Genomic DNA, 18,760 nt, shown 5'->3' with positions numbered 1-18,760 from the left:
TCACACACTGTTTTCATTAAGGTTTGAACATTGACCTTTCTTTGAGAAATAAGAATCTTACTTCGCTAGATTACATGATTGTTGATAAATTTGCAATAAATTGAAGAGGATGAATAAAGAAAAGGATGACAGAAGTACGACAACAGAAATGAATGCAAAGAAATTTAACACCAGATAAAGACGCTAACAGTGGTGAGTTTTGTGCCAAAAATTCAAGGATGCGAGGAAATAAGAGAGATTGCCAATTGGCTTACCTGATACTCAGAACGGTGACGGCTGATGATGATGACAGCGACGGGAGAGGGACTATGTAAGCTGTTCACTTCCTCTTGCTGTAATCGAATGCCCAAAAATGGCTTCACTGTGCTGATATACACACATATTTATATAGAATCCATAGAGAATCTCAGGGGTGACAATTAGTCAAGCTAATAGTAATCTATTGAACCCAACACTAAGTTGATCTAATTATTAAACAGATTAAACATTTTAACTTATTTAATGACGTTCAAAATCGAACATTATATTATTTAGATTATTTATAATACTCATTCAAATAATAAATATTATAAAAAATATACATTAATTAAAGAATTAATGTATACTTTTGTTAGGGATTATATTGAAATGACTTAATTATTCATAGTAATTGGATCACAACAGGTAATGAGCTATACAAGTGATATTATTACGATTATGAATTTCTTAGTTAAACGGATCTAAACATATTACAGATGTTGAACACCTCAATCTTAATACGATATTATTAATTAAACGGGATTAATCGTGTCGATATTTTTATGACCTAAACTCATTTAAAGTAAATTCAAATCCATTTATCTTATATCGTGTTCGAATCGTGTTGTCAAGTTGTGTCAAATTTTGCCAACCCTAATAAAAATACACAGTATACATTGTTTTTGTTTTTGGATTTTTTTGATCTATTTGACTTTGGTCAATGTGGGCATAAATGACAAAATGTTTTTTCATACAACAAATATAATTTTTAGAACTTTTATTTGTTGTATGAACACATATATATTATGGAGTAATCTAATTGGTAGAGGTGATATGCCTCTCTTTTAAAAAGTATTCTTATAAAGTTTGAAATTATTATTTTCCCAATAAAGAATCAAATATTTTATATTAAAAAAATAATAAAAGTTCAAGTCAGTATAAAATTCAAAACTAAAGTAATATAGAGAAGGTTCTGTTATAGTCTAGCAGTACTCTTTTTTATTTTGAATAAATTACACTAACATCTTTTCAAGTTTAGACAAATTATCAATAAGTTAATTGTCTGGCAATATTAGACTCCTATATTTTAAAAAGAGGTTAGAGATTCGCAATTTTTCTTTACAAATCAAAAATTGAAGCAAAATTACTATTAAACAATGACTTTCAATTTTAGAATGAACCGCAACCTTATAAAACTTTTTCCCTTACTTCCATTTTAACTCATTAGATTCAGTAGTAGTAGGTTCATTCACATAATATCTTATGAGAGAAAAAAAAATGAGCTTCGATGGAGACATGTGTGTAAGTACCATTTAAAAACAAAAAAAAAAAAAAAAAAAAATATGTTTGGACAAATTAACACACATATATCGTTCATTATTTATTAATAATGACTAATTACACTCCTATCACTTTTCTACTCCTTCTGTCCCATTTTAAATGTCGATTTAAGAAAATGTGACTCATAATATATTATTATAAGAATATTTAAACTTTTTATCACTTTTTTAACAATCGACAAATGAATTTAACAAAAAAATTAAAGTAATAAATAATGAAAAGTCTTTCTTATATATATAATTTTGTCCAAATTTCAAAAAAATTTAGTTAGTATAATTTGTTACTTGTAATTTTAGAGAGGGCACAAATGGAGTTGTTGAATCAGCCTGAAAACTCAAAGGTGATTGGTAATGAGATTAGGGCCAGGTCTGACTTGGAAGCTGCTTTAGCAAATGAAGAGATATTGATTGCCCAGAAATCCAGAGTGAGGTGGATTAAAGACAATGACAACTGTACTGAATTTTTTCACAGGAAAATGGCTCAACATAAGACAACAAATGCGATTACTATGCTACAAGACTCCAATGGTACGATGGTGCAAGATGTAGAGACAATCAAATCTATGATGGTGGACTACTACAAGGATCTCTTTACTGATGGACCGAGGTTGAGTGGGGAGATTCAAATAGAGCAACCGAGAAGCAAATTAACTATGGCAGAAGCTGTGAGTTTAGAGCAAGCATGTACTGCACAGGAGGTTAAAGATGCTATTGAGGCAATGGGGCCTGATAAGTCTCCTGGTCCTAATGGTTTCCCTCCAAGATTCTATCAACAATACTAACACATTATTGGTACAGACCTTCTATATGCTGTGCAATTCTTTTTTGATAATGTCAAGCTTTCCAAATCAATTAATAGTTCATTTATTACTCTCATACCTAAGAAGAGTGACTGTGCTAGAGTAGCAGATTTCAGGCCTATTGCATTATGCAATGTGGTATATAAAGTAATTACAAAGATCATAGCTTCTAGACTTAGTTTGGTGTTGGACAAATTAGTGGGCTGTGAGTAGTCAGCTTTTATTAAGGGTAGGAGGATTCAAGACAATATCATCATGGCACATGAATTATTGACTGGATTTTCTAGGAAGACATGCAACCTTTTAAAGAAGGCATATGATTCAGTGAAATGGGACTTCCTTAAGGAGCTTTTACTATCCTATGGCTTTGGCATGAAATAGATAGATTGGGTAATGGAATGTCTCTCATCTGCATGGTTTTCCATTCTTATTAATGGATCTCCTTGTGGTTTTTTCCAACCTACCAAAGGGCTGAGACAGGGCTGCCCACTTTCCCTTTTGTTGTTCACCCTTGTTACTGAATCGTTTTTTGCACAAATGGATCAATTGGTGAGAGAAGAGAAGGTTGCTATTCCCAGAATGATTTTTAAGGCAGGTATGCAACTATCTCACATGTTTTACGCAGATGATCTGCTGGTTGTGCTTCAAGCAGATATATCCACTGCTAAGAACCTGACTGCTGCTTTGGGGAAATTCTCTACATTATCAGGCCTAACAGTGAGTCCTGAAAAGAGCACCATCTTTTTTTCCAAATTAGTTAGGAGGAGGAGAAGATTGATGAGGATTTTTCACTGCCAAATGGGGAGATTTCCTATTACTTACTTGGACCTGCCTTTGCTGCCTTATGGATTGAGAAGAGTTCACTGTAGTCTTTTGATTGACAAATTTACCAACAAAATCAATGTGTGGAATGGAAAGTGTCTCTCTATGGTTGGTAGATTAGAACTGGTGAAATTAGTTTTAACATCTTATGTGTACTTTTGGTGTTCTATTTACACATTGCCAAGAGCTGTTGTTAAATATTTAGAGAAGAAGATGAGGGACTTTATATGGGGCTCTACTACTGAACACAAGAAAGTGCATGCTTTTAGTTGGAATAAGGTGAAGGAAGCTGGGTTTGGGGTGAGGAAAATTACAGACATTAATTCTACCTCAATGTGCCGACTGGTTTGGACCTTCCTTTAATCCAAAGACTGCCTCTGGGTTGCTTGGTTTAGATGGAAGTATACTCGAATTGTATCATACTGGAATTATCAATCTAGGAAAACAGATCATATGCTATGGAAGAAGATTCTAGAGGTTAGGGAATTCATGTTGCAAAATATCAATTTTCAGATTGGAGATGGACAGTCTACTTTTTTGTTTACTGATCCATGGGTTCAAGGGGAAAGTTTGGTGACTAAATATGGATATAGAGTCCATAGAGACTTTAATCTGGCCAAGCAAGCAAAATTATCTTCCATTATTCAGAATGGTCAGTGGCAATTCCCACATCAGAATTCCAATACTTTACACCAGTTCAAGAACTTGGCTCTTTCTCTGACATTGAAGCAAGGTGATGAAAGGTTTTAGTGGAGACATAGTGTCTTCTCTTTTGGAAATGTTTGGAATAGGTGGAGAAATCCACACCCAGAGGTGCAGTGGTTTTCAGTTTGTTGGAGTGGAGCGAGACCTAGAGCTTCTCTGGTTTGTTGTCTGGCAATGCAGAATAAGCTTTTAACCTTTGAAAATCTAAAGAAAAGGGGGTTGCCTTTACTGTCTATCTGTCATAACTGCATGAACTCAGCCGATGATGTAGATCATCTTACTGTCAATTGTCCATTTGCTAAAGCAATTTGGCAATGGTTGTCTGATGTTCTTGGGTGGAATATGCCTCGAGTCATTTCGTTAACTCAATTAGTGGATTGGTTTGTCACCAAAGGAATTAAACATAAGGCCCAAAAACGTATTTGTGCAACTACTGTTTGGTATGTATGGAATGAGAGGAATTTGCGATTGCATCAGGAGATTCGAAGAACTGTTATGGAAATTGCTAGAGCTATTTGTGGAGAGGTCCTAATGTTGTCTGGGATGGAGATGGGAGAGTTGTGCTCTCAGTCTCTAGCTAATTGACACTTGTTGTGTTTATCCTCTAGTTGTCAGTAGATAACTTGTTTTCAAGGGATACCTTGTTGATGATTTGTAATTTTGTTTATATCTATAGAAATTTTTCATTTTATCCAGAAAAAAAAAAAAAAAAAAATTAAGGTTGCAATCACTTTTTTTAAAATATTATCCGCTCAAATCATTAAACTCCTATAAAAGGTTAGCACTCTCTGACGCTCACGAATAACAAAACAAATTACAAAAAAAATGGAAGAATGCTTGAGCACGCATCTCATTATTCGTCAACTATACAAGTATGGCTATAAAACAACTAAAAATTATTTAAATATAATATAAAATGAATATATCATTGACTTGACTCAAATCTTATTCTTTTGAGGCAAAAGTCTCCAATAATTAGTTGTACGAGAATAACAATAATAAATAAATGAAATAAAATAAATCAGAAATCACGTGTGAATGCGAATCTAAGTCAACTTTGACCCGCAATTTGGGACCCAAATCACGAGTGAATTCGAATCTCAATTATATTTCCTTTAAAAGATTAATGGTGAAGTGATTTTTGCTTAAAACTGTACATAATTTATCATGCAATTGCAATTATCAAAATTTTTTTTGTGAAAGTGAAATCGAAGAGATTCATAATCGAATTAAGAATTTTTATCATTAGACTATCTTTTTGGATTTTTAAAACAACTTTGTTTTAGTCAACATTTTTCTTTTTTTTTTTTTTTTTACTAGCGTTACATCTACTAGCCTAATCCTCACATATTTTGCACACATTTTCTCACATGACATAAATATTGTCTGATTTGCATTTTATAAAAGTCAGTCAACATAAAATATAAATGGCATCTCCCTCATAAGTGCGAGCAACCCTTTTTTCTTGAGTGGAGGAGACAATGTGACACGTTGCATGTAGCATATTGACAGATAATTCAGTAGTAAAATACATGTCTTGTTTAAGGAATTCAACTTGATAGTGAAATTTTAAAAAATTTTATTTATTTATTATATTGATATGAGTGAAATTTCAAATGTGCTCTTGTTAAAAGACAAAATAATATTCCTTAATTAATGTATTTGTTTAGTTCAAATGATAATTTGAGAATGTTATGGTAAGATAGTACATCTAATTTTAGAATAAGATATATTTTTTTTTAGAACATTTCGAAATAAAAAGATAAATAAGTATTTTAAAATAAAAAGAGTAATTTATTGTCATGCAACAAAATTTGTCACGTTTCACCGGTAACTAAAACTTGGTCATAGCTCCAATGTTCAATATTGTCCCAACTCCCAACAATAAAAAATTTCGTCATTGTGCAAACCTCATCGTGTCCCAGTCACAACCGGATCTCTCAAGAATTTCTAAATTGTAATGTTTAATAAGAGTGTGTGTGAATATATATATATATAAGTCTTGGTAATAGAAAATTATAATACTCACATGCAACAAGCTAGTTTTTTTAGCTTGCAATTCAGTGGCCCGATAAATATGATATTGTCAAATTGTTATGAACTTATGATACAACCAGATCTGTCACTTCCCTAACCGACATAATAAATAACCTCTTTCTTAATTGCAATGTTCAATAAAAATAGAAGACTTATCCCCTTTTTTTTTTTATTATTATTATTTTTCCTCTAAGCAAAAAACAAAAAAATAGAAGTCTTAGTTGACACTATAGAACTAAGTCAAGCAATGAGATGTTGACTTGGAATATAATATATAGAAAATGCAACAGGCAATAAGAATTAATAAATAATTTTTGATAAACTTCAATAAAAATTTTTAAAAAAATAAAAGAATTAATAAATTGCAAAAATGTCAACCAAATTGAAGTCTTAGTTGGCACCACCTAATTAGTTAATTCGTCTATCATACACGAATTAAACGCGTGAAAAAATACTTTCGTTTGTCAATTATAATTTAAATATACGATAAAATAGACGTTTTTTTTTCTATCACTCCATACCTAACGTGTTTATTATTATTATTATTTTTTTTGATAAGTCAGTATCTTCTAATCCCATTATATCACCAAAGAATGAAAGCAGACATCCAATAAGGGTATGATTACCCTTCAAGGATTCTAACATAGGTTTCACTGTGAGGCTGAACAATTCTTCAAGAACAAAGAAGGGAATCTGGTTCTCGAGTAGTTGCAAGTCACGTCTGACGGCAGAGTACATGAAAGGATTATTCAAGATGGGGTCTTGTTCATTTCTGTGAAACCTGTATACAAGTTCGATAACGAAGCAACCATCAATAAGCATCATTTCTACAAGATTAGTGCTACTGGTGACATCTTCAACCTGCAGCTGCTTAGCTGCTAGATCTGGATAGCATTTCTTGATCCTTTTTTCCATCCTTAACATTGCTTCCACACAATCATTTCTTGTTTGCTTTGCAATAACTAAATCTTTTCCTGTTCGTTCAAATAGATCTAACGCATGGAGCTCAATTTGTCTGCCTCCATTGCTTGAAGATGTTCCTTTCTACTGTGAAGAGGACCAATACATATGACACTAGGGGTGTAAGCTTGTACATTTACTTCACGAAGTATAGAGGGTATACTTATTATGATGGGTGACCGTGGCCAGGCAGAATTGCTAAAATAACGCAGGGCCTCAAAATTTGCTGTTCTCTTCGATCTTAGCCTCTAGAGACTCCATGAGCCACAACTTTATCCCCTGATCTCAATCAGAATATATCTATAATTAATTTACACTTGCTTTCCTTTTTTTCTTCATTTGATCGACATGAAAGAAAGGCCAGGCAAGATGACAAGTACAAGTACGTGATGATAGACTAATTGAAACATGCATTATATTAACCTTTTTAAAAATAAATTCTCATTTTATTGTGAGGAAAGAGCCAAACACTTTGATTTAACACTTCAATTGTGTTAGCCGACTACATTTTTATTTATAAAAATAAAAATAAAAATGGTGTTAATGAAAGAAGAAGAAAAACTCAAATTTGAAGGGGTTCCACACGTATAAAAGTCCATTTTCTCGCAACATAATAAAAAATAATAACATTATGGATTACATTGTTATATAATGTATGATATATTTCATTGTACAAACTTGGTTTATATATATATATATATATATATATATATATATATATTATTGACAAGAAACTTACACACTCATCTGTCCATATGGAAATTTAAACCCTCATATTTCACTTTGGAAGTACAAGGAAATAATACTGCCATTGGTTTCTAAGATACGAAATTAAGAAAGATAAGCAATTAAACTCGTACTCAATATACAGCTCATATAAAGTAGCATAATGCAATTTTCACAGATTTACCGTTCTGAAAATTAAAGGGAAAACTACACTTCTCTTTCATGATAATATCATTTGAAAAGAAACATTCAGGCAATAAATTGAGGAGGCAATCTGTAAAATTATGAGAGTGAATAAAGCAAATGATGACACAAGAGTATTACTACAGAAACGAGTGCAAAGAAATTTAACACCACACAAACTGAAACTGAGATAGAGACGCTTTGAGGCCCCAACGCTGGTGACGGCAGATGATGATGATGGCAGCGACGGAGAAGGACAATGTAAGCTGCTCACTTCCTCGTGCGGTCGTGCTCTAATCGAATACCCAAAAATGGTTTTTATAAGACAGTGATCATCTATGGTTTAAAGATCTCAATGTATCACTTGGTGTATACAAGAATATATAGAGGAGAGAATTTAGAAAATTAAAACTCTAGCTTTCAAGCATTAACGCAACCTTTCATCTGACGACGATTACTACGAAAATGACTTGGGGAATACCCAAGAAACATTTGACTTTTCATAAGACCTTATTTTACATATGAAAATTGTTTGTTTGTAGGGTCTCTCAAGGTTTATCTCTTATAGCCAAGAAACATTTTTCTTGTTTTCATATGTATTATTGCCTTTTCAATTACCAAATAATGTCTCAATGTCCTTTTCAGGTTTGACATTAGGTACCTAGTAGTTCAATATTGTTTGATATTATTGTCTCTTTTGAACTTGAAATTGATAATCTGGTTTGTTCTATACAGTAAGGCATATTCTGTTGATTTTTACCATATTGCTTGTCCTTTGTGTATCATTTTAAATGGCACATTGTCTTTTAAATATTGACATTAAAATAAAGTTAGCAGACATTAATCTTTGGCTCCACAGTTGATAGAAGAGACAAATGCAGGACCAAAGGATAAGAAATGAGGTTTATTATTAATGTTATTGTCCTGTATTCTCAAGTGTGTTTCATCTCTGAGTTCTGTTTTTTTTTTTCTCAGAAAATTATTCTTATGGTGGGTAAAATAGTGTTGTATATTTAAGTCCCACACATAGCATCAAACACTAGGTGTGTTTGGTACATTTAGTCATTTAATCATATATTATTATTTATGAATCAATGTTCTCTGCACAATGAATTGATTCAATTATAGGAGAGGTTCTAAGTTACTAATGTATTTTTCTTAAACAGCTCCACTCTTATCCTTAGCAAATAAGATTTAGATATGTTTGTTTATCTATTTGATAGACCTATTAGACCCCATATGGTTAAGATGGAATATGTCACTTGCAGCATTGCTCCAAGCAAAGCTCTTCAAATTCGCATCCGATCTTCAGTCTTGAAATTCTAAACCAAAATTTTACAACTCGATCGGACTTGTTTCGACAACGAAATTAACCAATTATAAAATATATATTTTTCACAATCCCCAAAATATATATATATATATATATCTCACACATTTTGTCATATATATATATATATATATATTATCAATCTATGTTCTCTGCACAATGAATTGATTCAATTGCAGGAGAGGTTCTAAGTTGCTGATGTATCTGTCTAACTCCACTCTTATACTTAGCGAATAAGATATAGATATGCTTGTTTTATTTGTTTGATAGACCTATTAGACCCCATATGGTCAAGATGGAATATGTCATTGCTCCAAGCAAAGCTCTTCAGGTAGTCAACAATAATTCATACTTTATTCTATAATTCTATAGCAGAAGTATTATTAATTATATATCATTTTAGCCGGCCGATAAGATTCAATAAGCATAGTATTGTATTTTCACTGCTAATGAAATTATTATTATTTTTTTAAGAAGTTACAGTTTTTGAAGACCACTACAGGGAATTCAAAATTCTAGAGTTCATTTTCGATCTATTTTGTTCCCCTCTTTTTATTTTTCTGCAAAATAATTATTAAAGAAATTAATTTGGAGATAAATGAAGTAGCAAGATAGACATGATTTATGCACCAGTGGAAGGGTATCTAAGTTCAACATTTTAAAAGGACAACTGCATTGAGGATATATAACAAGTAGCCGGCACAAACAGTTACAAGATAGGGTATGTATGTCCTTAAGTTTATGCCAATTGCACCTATTTTGGAATCCATAGTCATCAAATAATATTTAACTGAGTCAACACTCAACAGACCATATCTAATTACAATTAAACTATGTTTAATGCTTCTCTTACTGACTAAATAGAATCCATTTAAGTAATGTTCAGTGTTCAGTTTCATGGGAAAGCTTTAGACCTCTAGAGAGAGCATAGAGGAGCCCCTAAAGGTAAGTTCATCCTTCTCTTGGTTTCACAATATTATTTTCCCTACATTTTAAGTTTCACAATCCTTATTTTGTTCTTTTTCATTACATACGTTGGAAATTTTTTTTCCAATTTATCAATGAATTTATTTATCAACCAAGCAACATTCAAGCGAACTTTTCATGTATAAAGATAACTTTTTGCAGCCTAATACTAAAACTAGACAAACATGTCCACTAACTTGCTTTTCATTGTAGTTAAAATTCTCTGCTCTCTTTTCGTTCCTTAGATCTCGGTAGAAATGGAAGAAAAGGAAGAGACTAAACACTGTCAACAAGGTCAGAGTAAAGAAGAGAAGCCAAATAAACAAGATGACAGCAATCAAACAGAGAAAGTTATTCCAATGCTCGAAGCTAAGCAGTTGGTAGAGACTATGATAGAAGAGAGACGTGAAAATGAATCTGAAGTCAAAGTTGAAACCATGCAATGGAAGAAGGAAAAGTTGGAGACAGCCAAACTGATACATCAAAGAAACTAAAACAAGGTTCAAAGCATAATGTCAAGGCAAAAGTCACCATCCCTCAGCAATTTTCTTTGGCAACGGAGAAAAGAATGTCTAGAGAAAAGCGAGGGTCAATGGATTTAAAGGACTCGAAAAGAACCCTAGCCAAATCTGCCAGTTTGAATTACAAATAAGTTTTAACATATCATAATTTCAATTTTCATTATTTGTTCCTTTGGAAAAATTGGACCTTTCCTTCTAGCCAATATATTTCCCCAAGGATAATATAGCCAATATATTAGCAAAGGCTTGTATTCTTGGTATAAAGTCAAAGAACGTGAAATCTTAGCGTTGTTTGAATATACAGGTTCTCTGCTCAATCTTCACTTAGTGCTGAAAGAAGCTCCGAATTGAGATGGGCTTATTCAACCAGTGTAGGGAAAACAAGCGAGGCCTAAAGTTAGTACTAATGAGCATGTTGATAAAACTATAGAGGTAAGAAGCATATATTCTAAATTATGGCCTAAAGTTAGAATATTCACTTGGAGTGACTTGTGAAGCACAAGCCTCTGTCAATTTGAATTTCTAATTAAAAGATATTCTGAATTAAGGAATTTCTCCAAAGATTGAAAGAAAAAAAAAAAAAAAAAAAAATTCTAATACAGGAACAAGTATTGCTTTTATCACTGTATAGAACAGAGATGATGATTAAGGCTTCTTTACACAACTTTTTCCATCCATTGTTGTTATATGTCAAAACCAACTTGTTATGCTTATTATAAATTTTTATGCACTTAGCATACTTGTCTCTTCATTGGCTCCTGATACAGAATCATCTCAAAACAAAGGACAAAGTTCAAGTAAAAGAGGTTGAAAGGAAGAAACAAGTCGATGCCAAGGTGAGAAATGAGATTAAACATTTCTTATTTCTTGGTTTTCCATCTTTATCTTTGAACCGGTAGCAAACTTTGGCTCATAAAAGATTTGTTCACTGCCAACTTTGAACCGGTTACACAATTGGGAACCGGTAGCCAAAGTACTTCAGAAAGGCTTCTGACCTTCTTGAACCGATAGCAAATTTAGGAACCGATAGCAGAAGTCCTTATTGAACTGGTACCATATTTGGGAACCGGTAGCAAGAGTCCTGACAGCATTAGAACTTTCAGTTTCCTATTCTAATTATTTCCTTTTTGATTCCAACTTCTTTCCAAGTCCTATTCACGAAAATTTTCATGTTTTCAGAGGGACTAGGATATTCTACACTCTATATAAACCTTGTTAGGTTTCTAGGTTTATGTATGGCTTTAGGGAAAATCAATTTTATATTTTGAGAAAGCCTTTAGACAGAGAAAAATTCAAAAAATCAAATCTGATTATTCTGAATTTATTTTTGAGAACACACACATATATTCATGATTGATTTAGTTGTGTTGTTCTCCATCTCATTGGAATTAGAGCTATATTCAAGATTCAAATATTTCAGATGAGAAGCAGGATTTAATTCTTTTATTGAGTTCAGATCTTAAAGAACAGAAGTAAACGCTAACATACTTTGAAACTAGGGATGGAGCAAGTATAGGATTAGGGGGGGCACGTGCCTCTCCTGGATTTTTTCCTTTCCTTATTATATATATATATTTTCCTATAATAGGTATATATTTTTTGAAAATGTGTAAAAGTGCCCCCCCTCAAATTTTTCCTTCCCTTATATACTCTATATGTTTCCTTAAAAAAAAATTCTTAAATTATCTCATTATATTCTATATATGTAATTTATTAATTTACCTTATTTCAAAAATATCAATCACTATCTATATTTATCCAACTATTTCTCTTTATGTATATATATTCCTTAAATATTAATTTATATTTATTTAGTGTATAATGTGCCCCCCGAACAAAAATTCTGACTTCGTCCCTGTTTGAAACGGTTAGAGCTTTCGAGGAGTGTTGTCTAATCTACTTGCTACTCTTTTACAAATATTAAGTGTTAGCCTGAGGTCAAGTTGCTGTTAGACGAGGAGTCGCAAAGCTAGAGGATCGTCAGCGGTTGATGTGGTATAGAACGATAGGTTGTGAGCTAGATTCAAAGTTCGGTATACTTTGTTCCAAGCATAGTGGATTAGTTTACTTTGGACTGCATAGTCCACGAGGTTTTTCCCATAACAATTGATATATTTTATCAAGTGGGGTTTCCTCGCTAAAATCCTGATGCAATCTCTCTAACTCTAACTTACTTTAATTGACATATATTTGTGATTGTGAATGTTTAAATTAATCATATAATTTAATCAATCATAAATTGAGTAAGTTGACCTAATAATCAGATCTAGGTCATTCAAAGAGTTTATCATAATTAAAATCAATTAACTATTTCTACACCTCGTATAACTCTTGTTTCACAATATAAATCAAACATATTAATGAGTGCTTTTTATGAAGGTGTGAGCTTAACGCACGAGCTAGAATACGGCTTACAAGTTACAAGAAGGAAATATCAAACCATTATTGAGGTTTTAGAATCACAGATGAATTTTTAATTTTTTAATTTTTTTTTTTTTTTTTATCTTCCTCTCAATTTCTTATCCCTATTACCAAACAAGTATAAATCAACCATATAAGGAGTACTTTTTATAAAGGTGAGAGCTTAGCACATAAGCTAAAGCAAGGACTCTAAGTTTTTTATTTTTTTATTTTCCTAGACTTCCAAGTTACAATAAGAAAATATCAAACCATTATTCAGGTTATGGACTCACATATGATTTTTTCATTTCCTCTCAATTCGTTATCCCAATTACAAAACAAGTATAAATCAAACATATAACGACTACTTTTTATAAAGGTAAGAGCTTAGCAGATAAGCTTAATCAAGGCTTCCAAGTTACAATAAGGAAATATCAAACCATTATTGTGGTTTTGGTCTGACATATGGTTGTTTATTTATTTATTTATTTTTTTCAATTCCTTATCCCTATTACCAAACAAGTATAAACCATCCATATAACTTTATAAAGGTTAGAGCTTAGCACATAAGCTAAAGCAAGGATTCCAAGTTACAATAAGGAAATATCGTACAATTATTGAGGTTTTGAACTCACATATGAATTTGTTTTCTTTTCCTCTCAATTCCTTATCCCCATTAGCAAACAAGTATAAATCAAACATATAACTTGTACTTTTTATAAAGGTAGGAGCTTAGCACGTAAGCTAAAGTAAGGCTTACGAGTTACAATAAAGAAATATCAAGCCATCATTGGAGTTTTGGACTCACTTATCAAATTTTATTCTTTTCCTCTCAATTCCTTATTCCCATTACCAAATAAATACTCCGTATAAATCAAACATATAATGAGTACTTTTATAAAGGTAAGAGCTTAGCACATAAGCTAAAGCATGGCTTCCAAGTTACAGTAAGAAAATATCAAACCATTATTGAGGTTTTGGACTCACATATCAAATTTTTTTTCTTTTCCTCTCAATTCCTTTATCTCCATTACCAAATAAGTATTCTGTATAAATCAAACATATAACGAGTACTTTTATAAAGGTAAGAACTTAGCACATAAGTTAAAGCAAGGCTTCCAAGTTACAATAAGGAAATATCAAACCATTATTGAGGTTTTGGACTCACATATCAATTTTTTTTTTTTTTTTCCTCTCAATTCCTTATCCCCATTACTAAATAAGTACTCCATATATATCAAACATATAACGAGTACTTTTATAAAGGTAAGAGCTTATCGAATAAGCTAAAGTAAGACTTCCAAATTACAATAAAAAAACATATCAAACCATTATTGAGGTTTTGGACTCACACATCAATTTTTTTCTTTTCCTCTCAATTCTTTGTCCTTATTACCAAACAAGTACAAATCAAACACACACAGTACTTTTTATAAAAGTGAGGGCTTAGCACATAAGCTAAAGGAAGGCTTCGAAGTTACAATAAGGAAATTTCAAATCATTATCGAAGTTTTGGACTCACATGGGAAATTGGTGAAAGGGTCCAATCCATTGCATGTGCCTTCGTTGATTACTAATAAATAACAACACGAGACTATCTATGCATATGATATATATGTGAAGACATATCATTCACCATTCACCATTCACCAACCAATGTCATGCACAACTCAATTTATAAGACGAGTACAACAGTTACCCCAATCATTATGATGCCTTAATATGCTAGTATGAATGTAGATATACATCTCTATCTGTAACACCATCTCACCTCTTCCATTCTTATGAATTTGACATATCCATTATTGAATGTTTTCAAATTTAGTGCCTCTGCTTAATCTTTCACCGTTAACGAGTGTATTCTTTTTTAATTTTTTTTTTTAACCTTGACAAAAATTCTGACTTGCATTTTTCCAATGGAGTCAAGGTCGGTCTGAGATTTTTAAACTTTTGACAAGTCCTAGGCGAACTTTAAAATGCGAGGTCCTTAAATTTTAAGATTTCACATGTGTAAATTTTTCATTAAAATGAGACATTAATCACATAAAATATAATAATGTCAAAAACACACAAAACAAAACCTGATCTTGATGCTTTATGAAGTGCACGATTTAGTTTACATCAAAAAATTAAAAGGAAATATTTAACAAAACTTATTCACAAAAATTAAAATTCAACGTCATATCAAAGTAAATGTGATCATCTTGCATATTGAGCTATAAAAATTATCAATTAAAGTACTCAAATCAAGTTTCTCCGATATACATTTGGAGCTGTCAACGTGAATTCGAATGTCTAGGATTCGTTCGAGGAAGAGAAGAGAAAAGTGTAGTGTGTTGGACTTTGATTCAATTGATAATTGTGTTGTAGCCATTTAAACTTATTTGTGTCTTTTATTTTTGGATCCATGTTCTAAATTTGAGACCCTAGGGGACCTCCATGGCCACCTAGACCCAAAGAATCTTAAACTTTGACCTTCTATTTAAAAAATAAAAAAATATTACTAAATTACAATCCTTGGAATAGCTAATGAGTTGAATGGTTACTACCACCGCATTTTGGATTGTTGAATAATGAATGTAACTCTTTTTAGGCAGCTTTAATTGTGCACTTTGAAATTAACATAAAGGTTGTTCGTTCCACCCGCTTGATTTAATTTCTTATCCAACTTACTAGCATCATTAAAGCATCAAGAAAATGACATAACGGATCATATATATATTTGGGAATCTAATTTGTTATATACGAACAATCGATGACAATCACCTCAAACCATGTGAAATTAATGAGCTTTAATTGTATGAAAAAAAATCAAGTAGAACATGAAAAGCCAAGGAAAGGAATAAAAAGTTTTTTAAGTGGATAATTCTTTTTCTTATTTTCTCCTTTTCAACACTATATTTTAGGTCTAAACGCTCACTATGTCCCTTGACAATAGAAAACGACAACTAATCATTGGTCGGAATACTACATTTTCGATTTCTGAGAATACCGAAAATACTCTCTTTATGATTGATCAAATGGGACTTAAATGACAGCTAGTTAAGGATGTGATTATTAGATGGTAGTCTCTCACTATAGAAGTGCATAATGTGTGCAATTTGCCTGAATTTTTAGTAGTCATGCAAATTTTGTCAATATATATGTAAATGCAATGAAATTTTATTGGAGTATGAGGGTAAACAAAATTTTTTTTATTGGAGTATGAGGATATACAAAAAAAAATTGGTCAAATACTTCTAGGTTGCTTTATAGGCATGGCCCAATTCCATGAAGCCCATAAATCATTAGGGTAAATTTGGGCCTTATTTGTTGTAAACCTTAAGGCAATAGCCCAATTTGAAAAAATTATTAGGATATTAAGGGATATACATCAAGTTGAGACAATTAAAGACTCACAAAAATTTTCCTATGAATTCCATTACTTTACCTGTTATTTTTATTTATTAAACTGATACATTAATGTGGGTGTATGTGCCCCCCCCCCCCCCCCCCCCCCCCCGCGCGGCCGTGTGTGACTAGATATATTAGAGATTTAAGTGAAGTCTCATACATTTTTTTCTTCCTTGACTTTTTTTTTTTTCTTTTTCTCAATCCCCTCCCCCCCCCCCCCCCCCCCCCCGGGCCGCGGCGTGACTAGATGGGTGAGACTGAGAAATGTGTTAGCTTTGTGTAAGCATAATTCAGTTTTTTGCTTAGGTATTGTTTTCTCAGGGAATAAAAGATTGTTTCTGAGATTTATAGGCCGGATAGTGGTAGAGTACGTGTTCACGGGAATTGGAGGGAGAGTTGTGTCCCAAGTCACATAAAGCGAGAGTGAGAGTGAGAGCGACAAAATTTAAGTCACCCAAAATGAAAACCAGAACAAGAACGCGCGTGAAGTGTGAGAATGAAAATGCACGTGGAGTATAAGAGTGACACCCATTTAAAAAATTATGTGACTTTACTTATGCCTCATTGATTACCTACCATATATGTTAAAAACTAGTGTATAAAACTGCTCTGTAGTCGGTGTTACTTTCAAATATCAACTTTTATGTTTGTAACTATTGAACTAGCACTCTCTACTTTCTAAAGCACTCATTTAAGTTAGTTCACTTTTTATGACAATTGAGCTTTAACACACACAGATGCGACCAAGTTTTATGTGTAATAGGGAAAATTTTCAAATCCCAGAAGCTCAATTTTAATGGATCAATTAAAGGAGATAAAGGAAAGTCAATCATCTTAATTGTTTGATCAATAAGAATTGTGAAGGGTAAAAAAAAAAAAAGAAGAAAAGAGAAAGAGGGTGAAAGAGGGTATTATTGGTAATCCAGAAGAAAAATAGGCCTCCATATGTCAAAGGTGTCTATTGAGAGAAGTTTAGATTGTAAACCTGCGTCATATTTGGTTAATACAAGCCAAAGTTCTGTTCAGTCCCAGGAGGCTTGAGATTTTCATTGAAAATGGCAAACACATAGGTCTCTATACTCTTCCCAGGCCTCTTCGGTGTACCCAATGTTCCTGAAACATGCTCAACAAGGTTACTGTTATACATTTTAGCATTTGGGATTGTGGCAATGTCACCATTTTCATCAGATGGCTATCCACTTTCCGAGATGACAATGTCCACAGACTCACCCCCTGCCTTCTCTAGCGCAGAATAAACTGCGTCAGTTATGGCATCAAATAGGTTCTTGTACCCGAGCTTCCCATCATGCACAACCACCTCAGTACTGTTGAATAGTGCATAGAACAATGGGATGTCATTCGGGTTAGAAATGTACGCGAAGTAAGGGTACACATTGACAAGCAAAGGGGTCTTCTTTGCTGCTAGGAAAGCCGTGATTGATGTCATTACAGAATTCACATTCTCCGCGAATTCCCCTTTTGAAGGAGGGTATGAAGTCCCGAGAACTGAAGTTGGAACCGATGTGCTTACTGGGATATTGTTCAGATTAGAGGCTGCTAAGGCAGTGTGGAGATTTTTCATGGCTGGTAACACAAAATCTGCGAAGTCACTAGGTATGACTTCGTTGCCAGCTGATATGCACCGGGAATTAATTGTGTCTGAGTATGGTTCTACATTACTTGTGATCCAGCTTAAGGCATATGTAATATCACTGGAAATATTTTTGAGATCCTCATTGAGGGTTCCGAGGAGTACTTCAATTCCAGAGCCTTCTAATGCTCTGAGGACAATGTGATTTGGAGCATAGAGGCGAATTCTTGTAATGTTTCTTGATTTCAAGAGTGCAACAACTTGGCTTGGTGGTGGGAGGTTGTTCCCTAGTAGTCCATAGTTCACTCCAACAAGTCCAGCCTCTACATGACAAAGAAATTGAAATTGGATGATTCAAAAACTATGAGCTAAAAGATATGTATGCTAGTGACAATATAAATTTATAATCACATATGAAGTATATACCTGTAAATATATTAAATTGAAGCATGAGAAGAAAGAAAATGACGATTCTACTGAAATGCCAACCCATTGAAACAAGTTTCTCAACCTTTTTTGCCCTCTGAAGACAGACAGTGATCATCTATGGCCTAAAGATCTCAATGTATCAGTTGGTGTATACAATAATATATATAGAGGAGAGAATTTAGTGAATTAAAACTATACCTTCGTAGAATTAATGCAACCTTTCATCTGACGACGATTACTATGAAAATGACTTGGGGAATACCTTGTCCTGGATTCCTCATATGGACAAACTATCACACTTACGTTACATATGAAACTTG

The 18,760-nt window shown here is 32.8% G+C and overlaps 1 protein-coding gene and 1 pseudogene across 1 annotated transcript; one reads left to right on the top strand and one right to left on the bottom strand.

Moving 5' to 3' along the window:
• The first annotated feature begins 2,770 nt into the window (after positions 1-2,770).
• On the top strand, positions 2,771-4,489 carry LOC132305127 (uncharacterized). Its single transcript, XM_059802806.1, has 3 exons — positions 2,771-3,544; positions 3,713-3,942; positions 3,991-4,489. The coding sequence occupies exons 1-3, from the start codon at positions 2,771-2,773 to the stop codon at positions 4,487-4,489; spliced, it is 1,503 nt and encodes a 500-aa protein (XP_059658789.1).
• A 12,590-nt stretch (positions 4,490-17,079) lies between these two features.
• LOC132305126 (putative glucan endo-1,3-beta-glucosidase GVI) lies at positions 17,080-18,555 on the bottom strand (annotated as a pseudogene).
• Positions 18,556-18,760: the final 205 nt, after the last annotated feature.

This window comes from Cornus florida, unplaced genomic scaffold (genome assembly GCF_030987335.1).
Source record: "Cornus florida cultivar Cherokee Brave unplaced genomic scaffold, ASM3098733v1 CherokeeBrave_3.0.0_Hap2_Chr04, whole genome shotgun sequence".
NCBI classification, from domain to species: domain Eukaryota; kingdom Viridiplantae; phylum Streptophyta; class Magnoliopsida; order Cornales; family Cornaceae; genus Cornus; species Cornus florida.
The sequence above is the reverse complement of the archived record's forward strand: the minus strand, read 5'-3'. Positions and strand labels throughout refer to the sequence as shown.